General features: G+C 35.8%; 1 protein-coding gene across 1 annotated transcript in view; it reads right to left on the bottom strand.

The window, feature by feature from the left end:
• AGTPBP1 (ATP/GTP binding carboxypeptidase 1) overlaps window positions 1-23,155 on the bottom strand; it is a gene marked incomplete at its 5' end in the record, with an annotated part of 67,502 nt that overhangs the window by 5,000 nt on the left and 39,347 nt on the right. Inside the window, 6 exons of the mRNA XM_081804068.1 lie at window positions 10,597-10,757; window positions 14,741-14,917; window positions 16,972-17,103; window positions 18,137-18,266; window positions 19,948-20,128; window positions 21,281-21,434. Coding sequence (XP_081660194.1) covers window positions 10,597-10,757; window positions 14,741-14,917; window positions 16,972-17,103; window positions 18,137-18,266; window positions 19,948-20,128; window positions 21,281-21,434 — 935 coding nt within the window. The remainder of the gene's footprint in view (window positions 1-10,596; window positions 10,758-14,740; window positions 14,918-16,971; window positions 17,104-18,136; window positions 18,267-19,947; window positions 20,129-21,280; window positions 21,435-23,155) is intronic.

The following is a 23,155-nucleotide window of genomic DNA, read 5'->3' on the forward strand; positions in this document are numbered from 1 at the left end:
CCTAATTCTCTTCCTGTTAGTTTACTCCCACTGGCCTGTTCTGCTTCGTTCTCCAACAGCTGGCCTATGTAGACCTGCCCTAACATCCTTCTCTTCTGGATTTTAATCAACGAGAAACATTTCATCCTAAAAGAGAAGAGCATTTTAGTCCAAAACCAAATCTTCCTCATGCTGCTTCAGGAAAAATATCAAAACCTTCACCCAAATGGCTTTCTCACAGGATGAATTTGTTGAAATTCTCTGCTGTATGGTGTCATTATGATGCAGAAGAGGTTCAAAATTCCCACTGATTTCTGAAGATAACAAAAAATCCTGCTTCATTCAGATTCCGAAAGTGTTCTGGCTATCACTATGTTAAACTAGTAAGCACAGGCAAAATTAAACCTAAGAAAGTCGCCGTCTCCCTCGAGGCACGCCCAGCCACTTGCATTAGCGCTGACTGGACATACAAGACACCAGGATGCAGATCTTCAGTTCTGTTACCTACACCAGCATGAAAGAAGCAAAACCCTGGACATGGAGTCAGAAATTCTGGGTCTGTGCCTCTCTTCTTCCACTAGTCCGCTGCACGACCTTGAGCAACTCCTACACTTTCTTCAAGCACTGGTTTTTCTCAAGAATAAAAACCAAGAGAACAGTGTCAGCGCCACTACCTCACAAGTTGTTTGGCTCCAATTAGGTAGTAAGTGTGAAAGCATTTGTAAATTCTTAAGCTGTACAGATATAAAATGCTATTATGAAATTAATAAAGCTACCTTGTTAAAGAAAAAAGTTAATCAAGGGGCGCCTGGGTGGCTCAGTCGTTAAGCGTCTGCCTTCGGCTCAGGTCATGATCCCAGGGTCCTGGGATCAAGCCCCGCATTGGGCTCTCTGCTCTGCCGGGAGCCTGCTTCTCCCTCTCCCACTCCCCCTGCTTGTGTTCCCTCTCTCACTGTGTCTCTCTCTGTCAAATAAATAAATAAAAATCTTTAAAAAAAAAGAAAAAAGTTAATCAGTTCCTAAAGAGCCCAGGTAATGGGCTGCCCCCACACCAACAGGACTAAAAATACCGCCTTCCTCTTGTAACTCAGAATCCTCCCTTAACCTCATACTCTTCTACAATTTTGAAACTAACCTACCTGTTTTCAGACAGCACAATAAAGATATCCTGGGGGAGAAATTCTGAAATTGATACACAAACAGAAAAATATTCCATTGCCCAAATTACCAGCAATTTGTGACTTGCTGATTATGTCTTTCTTGTATTGAAATATCAGGTCTCATGTGAAAGAAAAATCTCTATCTGCCTAAATATCACAGAATGTTTTATTTATATAATTTGATTCCCAGCTCATAAGAGATGTTGTATCTACTAAATATCAAAGCAAACAAAATTATCCATAGAAAATACAAGTAACAATTTTTGTCAGTCTTAATTGTCCACAGTGTATACATAAGTATTTGCACATTCCTACACATGTACATACCCAACACACACAGTACAGAATTTCTAACAGGATATTTCGGCGGGGTGGGGGAGGGGAGAAAGTCGTTAATTTACAGATACTTTTTGGACCACAAATATAACTAAGCTGCCTTCAAAAAACAGTCACTAAACTCCAACTGACTTTATTTTACTATTGATCTAAAAACATTCCTTATACAAAATAAAAAGGTTAAATAGTTAAGTTTCCCAATAATGCAGGACAGCCTCAAAAGCTGAAACCATTCCTTTTTAGTAATTTTACTTAGTCACTTGGAAGATACAAGATACAATGAAAGCACAGGGGAATTCTGGAGTCAGATCTGGGCACAATTCCTGGTTTTGTTGGGAATTACCAGAAAGATGACCTTGGGTCAATTCATCTCTGAGCCTCAGTTTACACAATATGAAAAGGGGTTACAATACCATCTGTCTCTGATCATTCTCAATAGAGCACAAAAATCTCGGAGATAATAATCGAACTTAACAGAAACTCAAAATGGGCATGCATGTTTGCGGTCCCAGGGCCACCCCTGGTTTAGTGATGCACTAGCAAGATGTACAGGATTCAGCAGACAGTTGTATTAACAGCTATGATGTATATTACAGTGAAAGGATACAAAGCAAAATCAAGAGCAAAGGTGCATGGGGCAAAGTCCAGAGGAACTCAAGGCCAGGCAAGGGCAGCTGCTAAGAGGCAGAGAAGTCATCAGAACTTTCAGCAATTTCAAAGGACTGGAGGCAAAAATTGGAGTTCAGAGCTGCCAAGTTTCCTGAAAGAAGGGAGTTGCAGAGATATGACCCCAACAGTTCTCTCCCGGAGGCATGTGACAAATTCTTAAAATACACAGTGCAAGAGGCTGAACAGCAAAGCAGAAAGCAGCTAAACAAACCAACCAGAAAATAAACAACAGAATTTGGGGCAGTCTTGTGGTGCTGAGGAAAGGAGAAGCCCTAGGCCTTCCACAGTGACCTCTGGAGGGCTACCACTTAGAGAGGAGAGGTGTGAACCAAGGCTAAACAAGTTTTACAAGTTTTGCAAACCCACCTCCAGCTAGCTCAGTCCCTTGCCAGACTGGGACCACCTGCCTACTCCACAGCCTGCCAGAGGATAGAATGAATCCTCTTTGAAGGAATAATTCCTCCTGATTCTGATATACCATATTCTTACTTTGAAGTCTCAAATAGGCACTTACTGAGAGGAATAACTTAATTCTTCCAAGAGGCTACAAAGAATATAGCTTATAAACATTAACAAATATCTACAATCATCAAATTCCTTATACAGCTGTCTTAGAGACTAACAATTACTAACTCCATACTTATCTGGATCTCAATGATAAGGATCATTTCTCTCTCTTATGATAAGCCTCAAAGCTTTCATTATAATCAAATCTGGCCTGGGGTCCTGAAGTGTTCACATTAAGTCCCCAACTTATTTTTCTGGATGATTTTAATCTCCTCTATATTTGTAGGTACAACAGCATTTCACTGACTTAGCACAAAAACACAAATGGTTCACTTCAACTATGATTTCCAGTGGACTAGAAGTGATAATATGATCTTCAATTACATGGCATGATTTATCTGCCTAGAAAATATTCTAATCTAATTATAGCTGTAAGAATTTTCTACATGGTTGCAATAAATGACACTCACAAATGCACACCAGACTCAAACATGTGCATCACAGCCATTACAAAGGATTTTTTAAGGATTAGCTTGATTAAATGATAAACTGTACATTTAAAATAAAGCACATTAATACAGTAAGCTTGACTGCATTCCTGTAAATACTGCCATTAACATGTGGCCACAAATGATCTATCCTGACAGACTCTGTCCTTGACCAAACTTGAGTCAGGCTCTTCTGAGTCCTCCTTTCAAACTAGGACCTGACCTTGGGCTCTGTCCTCAGCCAGGGGCTCTGCCTGCTTAGTCTAGCTGTAGTAAGAATTTTGCTGAGTCAGTTTATCAAAATCCCCCACTCTCTGTATCTCATCAGTCTGGCCTGCTTTCAGCAAAAACTCCGTCAAGTAGGTTTAGCTAGAATCTACCTTACATGTGATGGTTCCTCTTAGTAATTTTCCACCCACCAATCCCCCACTCTACTCCCTGGCTATAAATCCCCACCTTGCCTCACCGTATTCACCCTTTGTAGCAGTCCTCCTGAACAGTCTGCCTTCCTAATCTGTAACAGTGTCACAAATAATTTTCTCTTTAACAATATTAATTTAATTTTCTCAGAAGACAAAGTTCCTACATATTTACAAATAAACACAAGCTTTACATGAAGAAAGTACAGAAAATACAGAGGCTAATATTTCATTCTAGTGTTAACAGTCTGTAGCAATGAGTAGCTTTGTACTACCTTACCAATAACCTCCAGCCAGTCGCTCTGATACTGCTAGCGACAGAGGCAGAGCCTTTAACCAAGAAACATTATGATGTTAACGCATTCACAGACATTCTCTATACCTTATGAGAAATGTACTCTATCTTTATCAAAACACATCAAATTAGATTTTTAAAAAAGTATTAACAAAAAAAAGAACAAATGCTAAGCATATTTTAAAGGTTTTCTCCAGCTTAAGTCCTCTGTTTATTTTATTAGTTGCATTAAGTACAAATTCAACAAATTTTCTAATGTCCCTGCTGTATGCACAAATACAAATTAAGTACTGATACATGCTACACCACAGATGAACCCTGAAAACAAGCTAAATGAGTGAAGCCAGACGAAAAAGGTCATACACCATATGATTCCATTTATATGAAATATCCAGAACAGGTAAATCCACAGAGACAAAAAGTAGATGAGTGGTTGTCAGGGGCTTGAAATGACTGTTTAATGGGTATGAGGGTCTTCTTTGGGGGTGCTATAAAAAGTTTTGGAACTAGACAGAAGTGAATGATAGTTGTACAATATTGTGAACATATTAAACACCATTAAATTATTCACTTTAAAATGACTGATTTTATGCTGTATCAACTTCATCTCAATAAAAAAAAAAGAAAAAGAAAACAGGTCAAAACACTGATTATAAGACAGTCATTAGGCTTCATTTAAACATGGGCATATGTTTTTATTATGATAAAACATTGCATAGCGTTTGGCGTTTTTCAACTTCACTTTCCTATTCAAACTTCAAATACTTCTTCTGTATATCTAATATCCTGAAAGTAGTGACCACCAACCATATCCTGACGAGCAGCACTGTTAAATGTTTTATCAGTTCTCGAATCCTTTAAATGAGACTGAGAGGACTCTTTAATAGTTCAGGTGACAGGTGAAATAAAAACACTTTCGCTAAGTACAAAAATACTACATAGCTATAAGCTTTTAAATGAGCGCTACTGATATTCCCAGCTTTGACCTAAAAGAAACACCCCCCCCCACACACAGGAAAGATATAATGCAGACTTAGTGTTCCATCAGATGAAATTTTTATTATACAACAAATACAATTAAGTAAAGTTAGAATGATTTATGTATGGTAATTTCCAATGAATGCTCTGGGAATATAAAACATGATTAATTTTCAACCACAGGCTTCACTGAAAAGGAAGTTCTGTAACTTCTGGTAAGTACAGTGAATCTCAAGAGCAACGAAGATGACTGTAAAAGAATAACTTTTCTTTTAAAGGATAATCCACAGGAAAAAGAACACTGAAGAGGAAATAATAGCAAAGAAGATATATTAACAAAATGTTAGAAGATGAAGGCAGATGGATGAAAAATGAACGGGGCCTGAGTGCCAATTTCTACTTTGCTCAAGTACTTACAACAGGGGAAGCCATGGGGAAAATGCTAATTTGCATTACACAGTCAGAGGAAAGCTAAAATAATCTGGGTGATAAACCTGATTATCAGGGCGCAATTGAAAAGAGAATGGACTAAAGATTTTATAAAGAGCAGTTAGACCTTCAGATCACCCTCCTCAGGTTATTCCCTAGTTTAGAGAGATAGAAAAATGACTTTCTAAAGAGTTTTATCAGAGAGGCTATCCAGTTGGGACCAAAAGACAGAAATGGGGGTCAGGAGAGTAAGTGAAGAAAGTCTGCTCAAAAGTAAGTCCAACTGGCCCCCAGAATGCCAGCTACTGGACCTTATGCCCCAGGGGCAACATTTCTCAAAAATTTTTTAAATCACCGCCCAGTGCTCCAAAGGAGTTTTCTCCCCCTGCTCCCCCTAATTAAATACAATTAAGAATTAGAAAGATAAATTTCGTATCAGATTAGACCCAGCTAAAGAAAGCATGGGTGAATTAAAGGTTGGTTAGAAAAAACACCTAGCTCTGACGGTCAACAGGACCACAAGGCTACAATAAACAAAGAAGCAAGTCTTAACTGGCATGCACAAGCATATACACATATGTATATATATAGTGTGTGTGTGCGTTCTGCACAGAGGCAATAGGCAAAACTGCCCATCTCCCAGTCTTTCACTGAAAAAGTTTCATCTGCATATTTTAAAAGCTGCAGCCTGAGGGCCAGACTTCTAATTTAGCAGGAACTGTGGGATGCCATCCTCTTCAGAGACTGGGGAAGCCAGCAGATATATATCCTGCCTTCTCCCCACAGGGTGCTCCAATAACCAAAGCAAGTTACCTATATCACCCTGAAAGGAGCTTGTACATACATCTGACACCTCAGCTTTTGTGGCTGTCACTGAAGACACAGACCTACAGACAGCCTGGCTCTGTACCCCAACAGGGCTCACATTCATGAGTCCCATGTACTGTAACAAAGAAGCAGTTCTTAGGCACAGAGGCACCTCCTACAGCTATATACTCAGACTAGCACAAAGGGAACAGGCAAAAATACCAATCTCCCAGTTTTTCCCTGGAAGGGGCTTAAACTACATGCTTTTCTAGCTGCTGCTAGAAGGTCCAGCTTCTAATCATTCTGCATCTAAGTGCTGACTATGATCCTCCTTTTTGAGATACTACTATGACCTGGCACCCCCAACTACTGGGAGACACTAAAAACAAAGAAAGAGGCTTGGGCTATCACAAAAGTCTGAGACACAACTAGGAGCTCAAGCCAGAATAATCAATGAAGTTCATCTCCTACACGAGAGCATTCTGCTAAGACTGGGAGATGGCTAGTTTATCTAATGTGCTGAAACCAAAACAGAGAGTCATGGAAAATGAAGAAACAGAGGAATATATCCCAAACAAAAGAACAAGATAAATATCTAGAAACAGATCTCGAAGAATGCAGATAAGTGATATACCTGATACAGAGTTCAAAATAATGGTAATAAAGATTTTCAACAAATTCAGGAGCAAAGCATGAACAAAGTGAGAATTTCAAAAGAGAGTCAGAAAATATGAAAAAATACTGAATAGAAATCATAGAACTGAAGAAAGAATCAGTGAACTCTGAAAGGGCAGTAGAATTCATCCAAACAGAGGAACAAAAAGAAGAAAGAATGAAGAGTGAAAATTACTTAAGGGACTTATGGGACATGAATAAACAAACCAATATATTCATTATAGAGTTCCCAGAAGGAGAGATAAAAGGACAGAAAGCTTATTCAAAGAAATAATGGCTGAAAATTTCCCTACCCTGGGGAAAGAAAAAGACATCAGAAATCCAGATTTACAAAGACCCAAAAAGATGAATCCAAAAAGACCCATACCAAGACACATTATAATTAAAGTGTCAAAGTTAAAGACAAGGAAAATCTTTAAAGCAACAAGAGAAAAGCAACCTGTTACATACATGAGAACACACGTAAGACTATTAGCAGATTTTTTTCAGCAGAAATCTTGCAGGCTAGAAGGGAGTGAAAGGATACCTTCAAAGTGCTCACTCAAAAAAACAAACAAATTATAGGCCAATATCCCTGATGAACTTAGATGCAAAAATCCTCAATAAAGTATTAGGAAATTCAATTCAACAATACATTAAAAGGATCAAACATATACCATAATCAAGTGGGATTCATCTCTGGGATGCAAGGATGGTTCAACATTTGCAAACCAATCAGTGTGATACACAACATTAACAAAATGAAGAATCAAAATCATGTGATCATCTTAATAGATGCAGGAAAAATATTTGACAAAATTCAATATCCATTCATTATAAAAACTGGAAGAGGATGACACACACCTCCACACAATAAGTTGATATAAGCCCACAGTTAACATCATAGCCAGTGATAAAATGCTAAAGCTTTTCCTCTAAGATCAGAAACAACAAAAGAATGCCCATTCTCACCACTTTCATTTAGCCTAGTACTGGTAATCCTAGCCAGAGCAATTAGGAAAGAAAAAGAAACAAAGGACATGGAAATCAGAAAGGAAGAAGTACAATTTTCTCTCAGTGCAGACAACAGATTATACATAGATACCCTAAAAACTTCATAAAAAATGTTAGATATAATGAACAATTTCAGTAGTGATGCCAAGGAAACAAAATACACAAAAAACAGCTGCATTTCTATATACCAACAATGAACTATGAAAAGAGAAGAAAACAATCCTACTTACTATAGCAGCAAAAAGAATAAAACAGGAATAAGTTACACAAGGAGATAGAAGATAAAAACTGTAAGAGAGCGATAAAAGAAACTGAAAAAGATACAAATAAATAGAAGGGTAGTTTGTGCTCATGGATTAGAAGAACTAATGTTGTTAAAATGCCCACACTACCAAAAGCAATCTACAGATTCAATACAATCCCTATCAAAATGTCAATGGCATTTTTCAAAGAAACAATTGAACTACAAAAGACCCTGAATAGACAAAGCAATTTTGAAAAAGAACAAAGGTGGAGGCATCACACTTCCTGATTTCAAACAATCATGCTATAGTGATCAAAACAGACACAGAGATCAATGAAGAGAACAGAGAGCCCAGAAGTAAACCCCTGCATATACGGCCAATTAATTTTTGACAAAGGAACCAAGAATATGTATTGGGAAAAGACAGCCTCTTCATTAAATGGCGCTGGGAAAACTGGATAGACAAATGCAAAAGAATAAAACTAGACCCCTACCTTACTCCATATACAAATATCAAGTCAAAACAGATTAATGACTAGAAAGTACGATATGAAAGTACGATATGTTGTTTCCTAGAAGAAAACACAGAGGGTAAACTCTTTTGACACTGGGCTTAGCAATAATTTCTTTTTTGACACCAAAAGCAAAGGCAATAAAAGCAAAAATAAACAAGTAGGTCCACATCAAACTAAAAAGCTTTTGTACAGCAAAGAAAACCATCAACAAAATAAAAAGACAACCATGGAATGGGAGAAAATATTTGCAAACCACACATCCAATAAAGGGTTAATACCAGACATACACAGAACTCACAACTCAAAAGCAAAAAAAAAATTTTTTTTTTAAATGGGGCATTTCCCCAATTTTTAAAAATGGGGAAAAGGACCTAAATACACATTTTTCCAAAGAAGACATACGAATGGCCAACAGATATATGAAAAGGTGCTCAATTGTACACTGTTGGTCACCATGTTGACTGGTACACCCACTATGGAAAACAGTATGGAGGTTCCTCAAGAAATTAAAAATAGAACTGCCATATGATCCAGCAATGCCACTTCTGGGTATATATCCAAAGGAAATAAAATCATTAGCTGTTAAAGAAATATCTGCACTCCCATGTTCAAAGCAGTATTATTCATAACAGTCAAAGTATCAAAACAACCTAAGTGTCCATTGATGGATGAATGAATAAAGAAAATGTAACATACAGATATACAATGAAATATCATTCAGCCTTTAAAAGGAAGGAAATCCTTTCATTTGCTACATGGATGAACCTGTAGGGCATTATGCTAAGTGAAATAAGCCAGACAAAGACAGATAGCTAGTACATGGTGTCACTTACATGTAGAATCAAAACAAAAACAAAAACAAAAAAACAATTAGAACTCAGAGAAACAGAGTAGGAAAGCAGTTGCCAGGGGTATAGGGTGTAGGGAAAAAAGGAGAGATTGGTAAAAGGGTACAAATTTTCAGCCTTGAGATGAGTAAGACCTGAGGAAGTAATGTATAACATGGTGATTACAGCTGATAATCCTAGACTGTATGACTGAAATTTGAAGAGCAGAACTGAAATAATCATATCCGTTCACACACACACACACACACACCCAACAGTAAATATGTGCGCTGATGGATGGATATGTTATTAATTCAATGGGGCAATCCTTTTACAAGGTATACATATATCAAAGCATCATAAAATCTTAAAACTGTATTTGTGAATTATACTTCAATAAAGCTGGGAGAAAGAAGAATACATGAAATAACTTGAAGGAAGGCTTCTAAATATCAGTCAGAACAACTGACAATCTTTATATATTTACTTCCAGTAGAAAACTCAGGTGATTACTGTCTCAATTATCATATTAAAAAGAACAGAGTTCTAATTAATGTTTTACTACACTTAAAACTCCTAAACTAATATATGTAACAGAGCAGAGCAATAAACTGACAAGTCAATATCTAACAAGAAAAATCATGAAGATTCTACAAAATGAGCATATTCTTACCCATATCCATCAAACTATAAAATGCTAAGGTCTGGTGTTATGATTAAGAATTATAATACTGAATTATATCTGAGCCTGTAACTGATCAAATTTTATATATATTTAAGGAGCAAAGGTTTATCTATTGAGAATATTATTTGGCAGATATAATTAAATTTTCAAAGGGATACTAAAGTAATTAGCTGTTTTTAGTATATGTAACCAGAATGTTACTGGAAAGCCATTTGATGTGTGTAGATATCAATAAAATAAAATTTCAGGTATGAATCCTGATCCCAAGTCCTCTTATTTAGATATTATCTAAGTACTGTTTTCCATATTGCTTATTTTTGGGTTAAAGGTAAGCCATTAAGATTACTAAAAATAGCATTCAAAATATAAGGATATTTCGTTACAATCTCATCCAAATATCAATGTTGAAAGAATGAAGAACATTATCACAATTTGGAACAAATAAATACATAACCTAGATGTTTAAACTTTATTTAATTCTAAAAATGCTCTTGGCTATCAAAATCTCTGTGCCTTTCCTCCTTAATTAATTTAATGAAGTCTAACAGTATACTACAACATAATAACAGAAGGAAACAAGTGCGTCTTACCTAGTTACTTTGCAGTTCGATTCAATCAAGTCATTTTCAAAGTCAAGCAGGCTGGAAGGCAGATTATATTCCAATGGGGATGTCAGTCTTTTCAAACGCAACAGACCAACACAAAATTTTGCTCCCATCTCTTCTAATTCTCGAGTACCAATCTGTAAACCCTAGAAATAAAGCAATTTCATATATGTAATTAGGACATTTGCTGTCCTCTGGCTGTTTCTTATTATAATTACATAAAAGAAATTTGTAATTATATTAATAAAATTAAAAGGTACTTTGTACGGGCCTACAACTCAATAAGCACAATGTCTTAACAATATAAGATCATTTTAGGTCACAAAGGAAACTGTCTCAAAAAACCATTCTAAATGTCTATTCGCATTCATTACATGCTAACTATTTTCACTAACACACTGGGAAAAAAATAAACGTTCTGTGGTTATATTACTCTTGGAGTTCATGTGTGAAATTATATTTTTGCTAGCATTTCTTGTAATCTACTACTTTGGATGCCAATGTTGAAATACTGTACTGTCAAAATCAAAGTCCGAATTTGTAATAACTGAAAATTACCATATATAGACACTTTTACCATATGATAAAAGAAACTGGTAAATAAAAAAACAAATAAAAGAAAGGTAACTATGTCAAAAAAAAAAAAAAGAAACAGATCTAGGCCAATGAGGTAGCAGTAAAATAAGTTCCTATGTTCCATGTCAATTAGGAATGCCCATTTCAAATCTGGTCTACTGCAGCAAAAAGAAAATTTTACTGCAACTTATTACCCTTTTCTGACAGTTTCCCAATAAACAATATAAGGCTTATCAAAAGTTAAATGTTACCACATAAAATGATAAAAATGGACTATAAATCAAAACACTGCTTACTGTTTAATTTTCAGATAAAAATGAATCTCTAAAATAAGTGAAATCCTTACACCAAAAAAAGTTGCAGGTGAAAATGAGAGCACACATCATTTAGAGAAAAGGTACTTTAAAACAGCTTTACAATGACGAGACTGAAAGCACACAGTAACTGAAGAAATAAATTGTAAAAACTGTTACTTACCCTACACAAAGCACATGCCTTTATAATAATGATTATTTTTTTTAAAGATTTATTTTTTATTTTATATTTGAAAGGGAGGGGGAAAGGGGAGGGAGAGAATCTTCAGGCAGATTCACCACTGAACAGGGAGCCTGATGTGGGGCTCGATCCCATGACCCATGAGATCATGACCTGAGCTGAAACCAAGAGCCTGACACTCAACCGACTGAGCCAAAGAGGTGCCCCAGTAGCCTGACGGTTTAAGTATTTTACCCATCTCCAAATATTCTAGGAAATGGAACCGAACTTTATTAGAAGATTCATTTGCCTTCTTAATTTAAAAGCTTTAGAAAGGCTATGACTGTTTCTGAATTAGTTCACAGAAAATAAAAATAAAGATCATTTACAGCCTAAAATTCAGTAATATAAGAACATTCTTGAGGTGAAGAGAACTGTTTCTTAAAATATCATTAAACTCACACAACTTATTAGCTAACATTAACAAGTCTGAAAAGTATACATTACGTGTGTAGGGGCAGATGGGAGTATACGGGAATTCTGTACTTGCCACTCAATTCTGCTATGAATCTAAAACTGCTCTAAAAAAAAAGTTTATTAACAATAACAAAAAAGCTTGTAAAAAGAAAATGTTATGATCACAGCACTGAATTTTAGACATTTAAAAAAAAACCTGTTAAGGTTTAATGCTAAGACATTTCTCTGCGTAACAGTTTTAAATCAACATTAACTCTATTAACTAAATCATATAAAAAAGAAATGAGTATTTACTAGGTACCCATTTTATTTTATTTATTTATTTTTTTAAAGATTTATTTATTTATTTGAGAGAGCGAGAATGAGAGAGAGTACATGAGAGGGGGGAGGGTCAGAGGGAGAAGCAGGCTCCCCGCTGAGCAGGGAGCCCGATGCGGGACTCGATCCCGGGACTCCAGGATCATGACCTGAGCCGAAGGCAGTCGCTTAACCAACTGAGCCACCCAGGCGCCCCCCATTTTATTTTTTAAAGTCTATAGATTTAAAAAAAATAACCGTTTGGAAAACTGGTTTAACATTTTATGTTTCAAAATATATTTTTTAGCTATTTTTAAAATGTGGTTTTTGAAATGACCAAAGAAATTTATCAAAATACAAATAGAATGTTTTAAAAAATCTAATGAAAGTCTATCAGTAGAATCCAAATATAATAAGAAAGCACTAATGCTATATCCCATAGTTGATTTCAAGGGGCATGCAAACCTCAGTTTCTCTACTTCTCCTCCTGCCCCCAGAGGCTAGTTTCAAAGACACTGATGCTTTAAATTGCCTTCTCCAGTCTGACTGCATAAAGGATCTCTTTAAGACATAATTTACAGTCTGTTTCCATAAATCATACAGCTTAAGGGTTTTTTCCTCAGAGATACCTATGGTCTTATACAAAAGTGATTCTCAAGCGTTGTTCCCATCCTACACACTTAAAGAATATGAGACTCTTGGCAAAGTTGTCCACAACAGCAATGATTACGAGACAGGGGTTGGGAGCTAGAGTAGTGCTCTAGGACATCTTATCTCTTATCACCATCATGTCCTTAGCAGATGAGAAGTCACTGTTTTACAGTATTTGAAGAGAATTCAAAGGACATTACATTTTGGAAAAATAATATACTGTGGTCAACCTAAAATTTAGGGAAATCACTCAACAGAAAGTACTGAAATTTCATTAAGTTTTACTCGACCAGGCCCCAAAAGTTTGAATGTCAGTTGCAAGATCTATACAATTTTCCTCCAGTTTGGTACAGACTGAAAAAGTCATTACTTAGGCTCTCCAGTTAAGCTTTCAGTCAACTATAATATGTTGACATTTTTAATACTAACCAATTGGGAGATTTTTAAATTTTTAACTCTTTCCAAACGAAGTTACAACCATTTTTATGTGAGGTATATGAAAATCACTCTTAGATTCAGTTTCCTCTTGCCCTATACAAAACCAAATCAAACAGAATAATTAGCATGACACCTGAAAATCTTTCTGTAGCAAAAAAAATAAGTACTTGTCATATTTATTTGTTTGCTGTTGATTATCTAAGCTCCGACTGATTGCTCATTAGGTTCTCAATCTTTCAAATTAAAAAATTCAAAGTCACGTAATATTTTATTAGTCTTTAATTTCAAAAGTAAACTTTAAGCTCCAGTTGTTTCCAATAAAAGTCTATGGCACCAGGGGCGCCTGGGTGGTGCAGTCAGTAAAGCATCTGACTCCTGGTTTCAGCTCAGGTCTTGATTGAGCCCAGCGGCGGGCTCTGCGCTCAGTGCGGAATCTGCTTAAGATTCTCTCTCTCCCAGGCACCTGGGTGGCTCAGGTGGTCAAGCGACTGCCTTCGGCTCAGGTCATGATCCTGGGGTCCTGGGATCGAGTCCTGCATCAGGCTCCCCCTGCTCTGCGGGGAGTCTCCATCTCCCTCTGCCTGCCACTCCCCCTGCTTGTGCGTGCGCTCTCTCTCTCTGTGTCAAAAAATAAATAAAATCTTTAAAAAAAAAAATTCTCTCTCTTCCTCTGCCCCTCCCATTCGTGCTCTCTCTCTCTCTAAAATAAATAAATACAACTTAAAAAAAAAGTCTATGACACTAGAGAAGAGCAGTCTTAGTAAAGAAAACATTTTAGTGAAGGGATATGCATTTAAAAGTCACACACGCACACACAAATCTAAGTATATAAAACTTTATAAATAAATGTAATGTGTTTATTTCTAAATGCATAAAAATATATTTATCTCCAACAAATTAAAATGATAGAAAATTTTTATTGATAATGTACTACTTGCACAGCTCATTATAAATTACCAATCAATATTTAAATGTGTACCACAACATGCCTAATGTAGACAGGCTCAACCAAGATTTCATAAAGACCAAAAGCAAGCTATTTAAGTACAGAGAAGTAAAAAAGAATTGCATATGATTCAATTCTATTCTTGCAAATTACATATAACTCAGTATAACAAACATGTCATTTAATATATACTTGAAAACCACCAGCATACTATGTGAAAAGGAAGTCCTTAAAATAATTTTTACTGATCAAAGTCCTGAGATGTTTTACCTTATATTTTCCCTGATCACAGCCACATAAAGTACTTTCCATGGTATAGCTTCTTTGTACTCCTATCTCCCTCCAAACTACAACACGTGCCGTGGATTCTTTAGATTTTTCTACTACAAAGCTACAGCTGCTCATGCAAAATGCTGGGGCAATATGGCTCAGTATCTTAGGCAAAGTCTGCAAAGATAAGAATGATAAAATATTTCAAGAAGGTTTTTTTTTTAGATAATAATTTTTTTGTAATTTTTAAAAATTTTCATGAAAGCATGGTGATCAGAGTAGGGCCATGTGGATCTTCTTGCTTTATCCCCTGCTATTCCAAGCATCAAAATCACTCCTTACTAATTTAGAATTTTCTGTTTTCCTAGATGAACAGTAACGAGTTAGAAAATAGAAGGATCACATTCATAGTAGCAACCAATAAATGAACGAAAACTATGTTAAAAAATGTTTAAAAAGACCATGTTTAAAAAACAAAGCAACTTTAGTCATGAAAGATGGCCTATTAAGAGATTTAATATTATAAATGTCAATCACCTCTAAGTTAATCAATAAGGCTTAAGGCAATCACAATCAAAATGCCCATTTTTTTTCGACTTCACATTATTCTCAGGTTCTCCTGGAGTGTGTAAGTATGGGGGCAGAACCAGTGGAACTCTGAGAGACGCTCTGACTAGAGAAATAATCCAACAGATATTCACCTGATTATCTATGTAAGGGAAGTAAAATCGTGATACTGTGTTGGACCAGATACCTCTCCAGAAAGAGAATTCCGAACTGGAACCAAAGGCAGGTGTTAAAATTAGAAATTAGTGGAGAGAAGGCCGATCACTCCCTAACTGCTGGCACCGGTGGAGAGCCACTGAGAGAAACTAGCTGAAGCCACTCTTCAGTATGTTCAAGTCTAACTGCTCTGTGAATTTAAACTTACAATTAGTAAAATTTCAAAATGAAATTAAAAACAGTAAACACGGAACTTTATTTTTTAAATCTTGGGATAAGAAGTCTTTCTAAGCCTCAAAACTCAGAAGTCATTAAAAAAAAATCAACAAATATGATGTGAGTTTTAAATTACCACACACAAACGTTTCACCATATTTGTAATACATATAAAGAGTTGTTATCTTAAAAACAATAATAATTAGATGACCAGTATAAGAGCAAGCAGAGAATATGAGAAAAGGCTTTTAAAAGAGAGGGAGAGGTCATAATTGGCCAAACATATGAAAAGGTACTCAACCTCATTTATAATTACAGATATTAAAACCATCCGATAGTTCTTCCCTCGCAGAGCTGACAGCATGCTGTCGTAAGGGTATGGAAACAGCACTGTCAGTCACTGTACGGAGCACTATCGACTTACACCATGTTTATGTAGGACAATCTGGCAATACTAATCAAACCACCACTAATAGTAGTTGCACTACTAAACAAATTTTGGCACATGTGTGCAGTGATAAAAATGCAAAGCAATACATACTGGCTGTGGTGTCAGAATAAAAACAGAACTTCATAGGCTACATGTATATACATTTAAGAATGAATGTCCTTAGAGGCAAATCTCACAATACATTGGTAGAAATGATTAGTGACTGACAGAAGATGACTTTCACTTACTACTCTTTGTTTCTGGAGTGTTCCCATTTTTTTAACTTAACTCTAATCATTTTATTTATTTGGGAAAGGGGAAGAAGAAAGAGGACACCAAAAAGAAAATGTGCCTTTGAATTTCTGCTCACAGCAGTGGGACGCTACTAAAACTCTTTTGGGAAAATAAACTGGGGTGCTTTGTTTGAGCACAAATACAGTAGGAAAGCCACTGTGCCCGAATGGAGAGCACCCAGGACGTGAAGCAGTAAGATCTTTCAGTCCTGGGCATACCTCAAAACACACCCAGACGTATGGAAACATGGTATGTAACAGATGGCTTTATAAACTGGCACAGGAAGGATGTACTGTTTAATAAATGGTGCTGAGACAACTGGCTATATATGGGAAAACTAAAATTAGATCCCCAACCCTCATACAAAAATACATTCCCAATAGATTAAAAATCTAAATGTGAGAAGCAAAAATTTTAGAATGGTTAACTTGAAAAAATCTGAAACAAGAAAAAAATGGCAAAATGGCAACACTTGCTGAATCTGAGTAGGTTGTGTATGTTAAATTATTCTCTGTAGTGCTATGCACGTTTGAACTCCAAAAACTCCAGACTTCTCTGTAATAATTACCCTGTATCCTACATCTTCCACAACATCACATGAAGTTGCATTATCGTGGGTATGCCATACGGTCTCTTTGATGCTGCATCCATACATAAATACATTCTTCTTCCGGGAATGGCCATGATAATCACAATAAACCTTGAAGATACAATATATTTTAAAAATTAAAAAACTTCAAATTCATATATTGCCAAATAAAGCTAGTTAATACCAAGACAATAAATAGGTCTGTTTCTTTGCCCTTTATATTGTAACCGAGCCACCATTTAACAAGTAGAAGTAATAAAAGTATTAAGATCGAGTCTGGAAAGGATCTGTGATTAATTCCAGAATGGCTAAATCCTTTCCAGGGCCTGCATCAAGCCATGAGTTCCACTCTTATGTATCTACTATTCATCATTTAAAAAATAATGAATTCAGTTATAGGTCAAATCTATAGCAGCAATCATCACTGATCCAAGGGTTGTTAAAACATTTACCTAATTTGAAAGAACATGAAAATGCTCTCATGAAAAACACTATTTAAAGAAGAGTATGGTTTCAATTCGATTTTTAAGAGCATCATTTTTAAAATGAAGAATAAAGAACAGGCTTGCATGTCAGTGCTGCTCCTTCTCTAAAGTTTTCCCGTCTTTCCCAAAGGAAGATTACCTCACTTAAACCATAATATAATGGGAACATTCTACACAAAACCATTCTGCGGAAAACAGCACATATACACAGTTTGGTAGTTGGCCACCATGCCCTATGCCACCTTTCGTATATATACTGGGGACTTACCTCATTCAGCGTTGACTAAAGAACTCAGAAATAAGCTTCTACTACTTTGAGAATTTGGAAGATACATCCTGTTACCTTAGTGTTGTTCGAACAGTGAAGTTAAATACCTAAAATTTACAACCCGGAGTTACCAATATTCATAAACAAAAAAATAAAGAGCTCATGGGAACTATAAAAGTTAAACCTGATGAAATAAGAATATGGATAACACTGTATTAATTTGACATCATGATACACTGATATTATGTAACTGATAACAGAAGTAATTGATAATAAAAGATATTTTAAGGAAATTACTTTTTAAATTAACATTTAACTTTTATCACCATAAAATACTGAGTCATTAATTAACAAAATCATTTCTTTGACTAGACAGAGTACCAATACTTACCAGTGGTAAATGTTTCACAGCTGCCAGGTATTGTAGCAGTCCCTTAGCATGGTAAATTGTAGGATGTAAATCTGGATTTGGACTTTGCCACTGTCTATTCAGATCCTCTCCACTTAAAGAACAGCGGTGACTACACATATGCAAGCACAACCGCAAACATTAGTACTGATAAACTCTTACATGTATTTAATTTTATGATTCTATTCCAGTAACTATTTCCAGTAAATACACTAGTCATTAAATAAACACTTATTAAGTATGTGCTTTGTGTAAAATCTTGTGTTACATGCATTTAACTGTGGTTAAGTTTTCAGATATTTAGGCCAACATTTTCAAGCTATTGAAAAAAAAAAAACTTAGGGGCACTGGGTGGCTCAGTCTGTTGAGCTTCTGACTCTTCATTTCGGCTCAGGTCATGATCCTCAGGGTCCTAAGGTCGAGCCTGGTGTAGGGCTCTGCGCTCAGCGGGGAGTCTACTTGAGATTCTCTCCCTCTCCCCCTGCCCCTCTCTCCACTCACGTGTGCACACACACTCACTCTCTCTCTCTCAAATAAATAAAACCTTAAAAAAAGAAAAAAAAAACGAATTCTCAATTCTGAGGTCTTATTTCAGGCTCTATAAAATTTATTAACGGTCATATTTTCCATTCTGACTACATAATAATCATTTGTTATATACTAATATCCTGTACTTCGATTGTATTAGTTATTATGTCAAAGTGCTATCTGGGGGAGGTGCCTGGGTGGCTCAGTTAGTTAAGCATCTGACTCTTGATCTTAGCTTGGGTGTTGATCTCAGGGCTGTGAGTTCTGGCCCCGCGTTGGGCTCCAGGCTGGTCATGGAGCCTACTTAAAAAAAAAAAGAAAAGAGAAAGTGCTATCTGAGCTGGGCCCTCCTAAAAAAGAGAAGTGTATGAAAAGTTTACATTCTTGCAAAAATTCAAATGTATTTTCATTTAATTGCAAAGTATTAAGTATTAAAGCAATTGAGCAAAAATTTAAGCAGACTACCAGAAGGTGATAACAGAAATATAAACACAATTTTAACTGGTCAATATGCTTCAATTAAATTAAAACCAGTCATAAAAATCTCATTTTAATTTTGTAACATACTACCTAAAAGGAAATTATTCTAGCTTTTTCATTCAAAAATTTCCTAAAATATGAGAAATATCCATGCTACCTTTATTGAATAAATAAAATATGGTATCCTCAGCTTTGCAGATGCTCGTGACAGCAAGACCAAATTCCCATCTTTCAGAAACAGAGACCTTTCTTAATTCCCACAAAAAATAAACTGCACTAACTGTAAGTCATCTCCACTCAAAAAGAAGTTATCTTCTAGTATTTCCAGTCTAAAGAATTCTTTCTGTCAAAACTACACCTCTTCCTATAAGGAAGAGGTCAGCAGGTAGAGCCAATCCGTATTAGCGGAAAGAGATCCCAGAAGTTTCTAAATCTTAGAACAACCCAAGATCATGCCACTGACAAACAAAAATATAAGAGGATATGTTAAAAATCTTTCTCATATCCTGACAATGATTTTTCTAAAACAATTCAAGCAAGACATACATTTTATGAAATCATATTCTCATGGAATAAATACAGAATTTCTCAAAATATCATACGGATATATAAAATGTATTTTCCTTTAAAAATTTATCTTAGATGAATTCCCCACCAACAATTTCTTTGTTCTAGAAAAATGACTCAATTTGTTTTCCAAACTAAGCTGGATGCTATGATTTTGACCAGTTTATACAGGACAGCCACATCATTTATAGCATTTCTATAACATTTGCTTCACTTACTTTCCATTGATGACACCATCTGGATTTAGCATAGGGACAATTTTAAAAATATAGGATTCTCGTAGGCTCTGGGCAGTAGGGTTATTACTCATGAGGTACTCCAATGTTCCCTTCATTACCCAACTTGCATTAGTTTCTCCAGGATGTACCCGAGCAGATAAGAAAACGTAAGGGCGGTTTCCTAAAGTACACATAAAATCTCAAATTAAAATGAACAGCTACTAAGAGTTTGTGTGATGTCTGACTTTGGGGATTTAGAAATATTTCTATTCAATTGTGAATTCTGATATAAATTCATTGCAACACTCCCTGTGCACCTACTATATACAAGAGTGGCACTAGGCCCTATAGAGAAAACAGATAAAACCCATATAGGCCATGTCCTAAAGAAGTTCATAGTATGAACATAACACATAAGACAATAAACAGTACTTGAGTCACTTATTTATTTCTCAATAATTAATCTGACATATAAAACTAGGTCTTTTATATAATAGTGCTTTTTATAAAGAACAAGTAGTTGGAGAAGCTTTATATATAAATTTATTTTTCATAAAGTCATGGGGGAAAATATCATTTTACCCCTGTTTTATAGTTGCTATGATAAGCAGAGATAAAATAAGGTATGTCTGTTCAGAGATTTACAAAGAAAAACTTTTCACTATACATTTAGATATATAGGTCTACAGTATAACCACTCAGCCCACCTGCTCATAGTTTCATGCATAGCAAGCTTTCTCTTTCCTGAAAATACTTTCCCTTCTTATCAAAATTAGAGCAGTTTTTTAAATTTTTTCTATTACAGCTGTACATCTGAGACAACTTTAAAAATATAAATGGCAGGGAAAACCAAGTAGCTCTTCAGTGCTAGCATCAAAGCATTTGATAGGTTTCTGGTGGTTTTAATTATAAATAAAATTATTTTATTAGTTTAATAAATAAACTAATCTTAATAAAATTAGTTTACTGAAAATTTTTAATTGTAAAATTTAAATTTTAAACATTTAAAATTTAAATTTTTAAATGTTTAAAGAGTTCATGTACTACATGAACTCTTTAAACATTTTGTTGTATTATACTTTGGGTAGGACTTCTAAGAACTACAGAATATTCATATTGAGAGAGACCTCAGAGATAATCTCACACAACTCCCCCGTTTTCGAAATGAGGAAAATGAGGCCCAGAAGTAGGCCGAGGGCTAGGCAGGAATAGGACCAAGACTAGAACCCAAGACTTCTGATGCCTATTCCTAGTACTGTTGCTCTTACAAAATACATATGAAGCAAAGGAAAGTAAGAACAATTGGTATTTTGAGTGAAGAAGACAGACTTACTGAATTGACAGATATGTTCATAATAATTAGACTCTGGCATCGCTGTTATAGTCACCAAGGGACAGGTGTTTCCAGACAGGGTTTCACATAACACATCTTTTCGAAAATAGATTTGCTGAGGATTGTGTGCGGATTCCAATTTTTGAAGATGCATCTTGATAAAAATTTAAAAGCAAAGTATACAATCATTTAAAAACTCCCTAGGATAAATAGGAATAAATGCATCCAGATCTCCACATAACGAAAAGTGAATTGGATTCCTAATTCCTTCTCTGAAACCCTCAGGGAGCCAGACGTAGTTTAAACATCAGTTCTTTGAGGCAGTTAAGAAAGGGGATAGATATGATGCATATACCATTAATTCTGCAATACCCCAGTGGGGCCAGCAGCAGCAACCTGTAATAAGCACATTACTATTTCTGCAGCAAAACATACGAGGAGTCACTCAAAGTGGAATCAATATTCTAAATAAGCTCATATCAATTCAGGCCAGGCTTTGCTGCCAAATGGGCTATGAGAAAGCTTTTGGTTTTCAAAGCTTTCTGAATTTTCAAATTGTAAGTGACTACAGACCTGCAGAATGAAATATGTAGCACAAATTTTTTTAACAACTTCTGATTTCAAGATTAATACAGGTTCATTGTAAAATGTCTAGAAGACACAGAAAGTACAAAGAAAAAATTCAGAACACCCGTAGCTGCATCACCTAGATTACTACTAACAAATGCCAAAGTAACCTGCTTTTATCACTTAATAATTTATACACACACATTCATAATAACAAACACTATATCCTATCACTCAACACATGAAATACGTGTTTTTTGAAAACACAAGTTTTAATGGTTTTAGTATATGGTTATACCACACATGATTGTTCAATCCCTTATTTTAAGATACTTAAGTTGGTTTCCAAAGTTTTGCCTATGTTTGTTCACATAATCACAATTTACTATGTGGCCACTATTTCTGTGCAGGAAACCGTACCCAGCACTGGGGATGTAACAGTGAATGAATAGACCCTACCTTTGGGAAAATACAGAGTGCTGTGAGAGCCTGTGATCAGGGGCGGGGAGCCTAGCTGAATCTGGTCAGTGAGAAAAGGTCTCCTAAAACAAGTCACATTCAAACTGAGATCCAAAGGATGAGTGAGGAGGGTAGAGGGGAGTGCTGCAGGCAGAAGGAAGGTATATGAGAAGACCAGGACAAAAGCAAAGAAAGAGGAAGGGCATCTTAAAGAACCAACCCAAGATGCCCTGCAGCCAGCCCAGCAAGGGTGAGAAACAGAATTAACAGCGACTGAAGGGCCTCACAGGCCATTCTTTCACAAGATACAGCATATGTATGTATGGCTGGTAACTGAGATAGAAAAGTGACATGTGGATAACCTTAACAAAAAATAAACAGGCATATATTTTACTGTGAATTAATACCACAAATATTAACTTAGGATGAGGATAAACTTTAAAGAGTTAAAGTCCATTTAAAGATAAATATTAAGTATATAAATAGTTTAAACAGTACATGGATATGGCAAAAATTGTGAAAAATAGTAGAGAAATGACGATATGAACCATGGTAAGATCTCAGACTTCATTAAAATGGTAAGAGAAATCACTAAGGAGCTTTAAGAAGGAAATTTATGGGATCAGATCTTCCCATCAAGGAGCCCTCCTGATATCATGTGGGGGAAAGACTGATGAAGAGGAAAGGGGATAGAAGTGAATTCTAGAACACCAGTGAGAAGAGGTGGCAGAAGTCCAGAGGAGAGGCAGCGGTAATGCCTACAAAGGTCATGGTAGTGGCATTGGAAAAAAGGAGGGGAATTCAAAATGTATTAAAAAGGTAACGTCAGGGGCGCCTGGGTGGCTCAGT

Source organism: Leptonychotes weddellii, chromosome 14 (genome assembly GCF_054177405.1).
Source record: "Leptonychotes weddellii isolate Sample4059 chromosome 14, ASM5417740v2, whole genome shotgun sequence".
In the NCBI taxonomy this organism is placed as follows: Eukaryota; Metazoa; Chordata; class Mammalia; order Carnivora; family Phocidae; genus Leptonychotes; species Leptonychotes weddellii.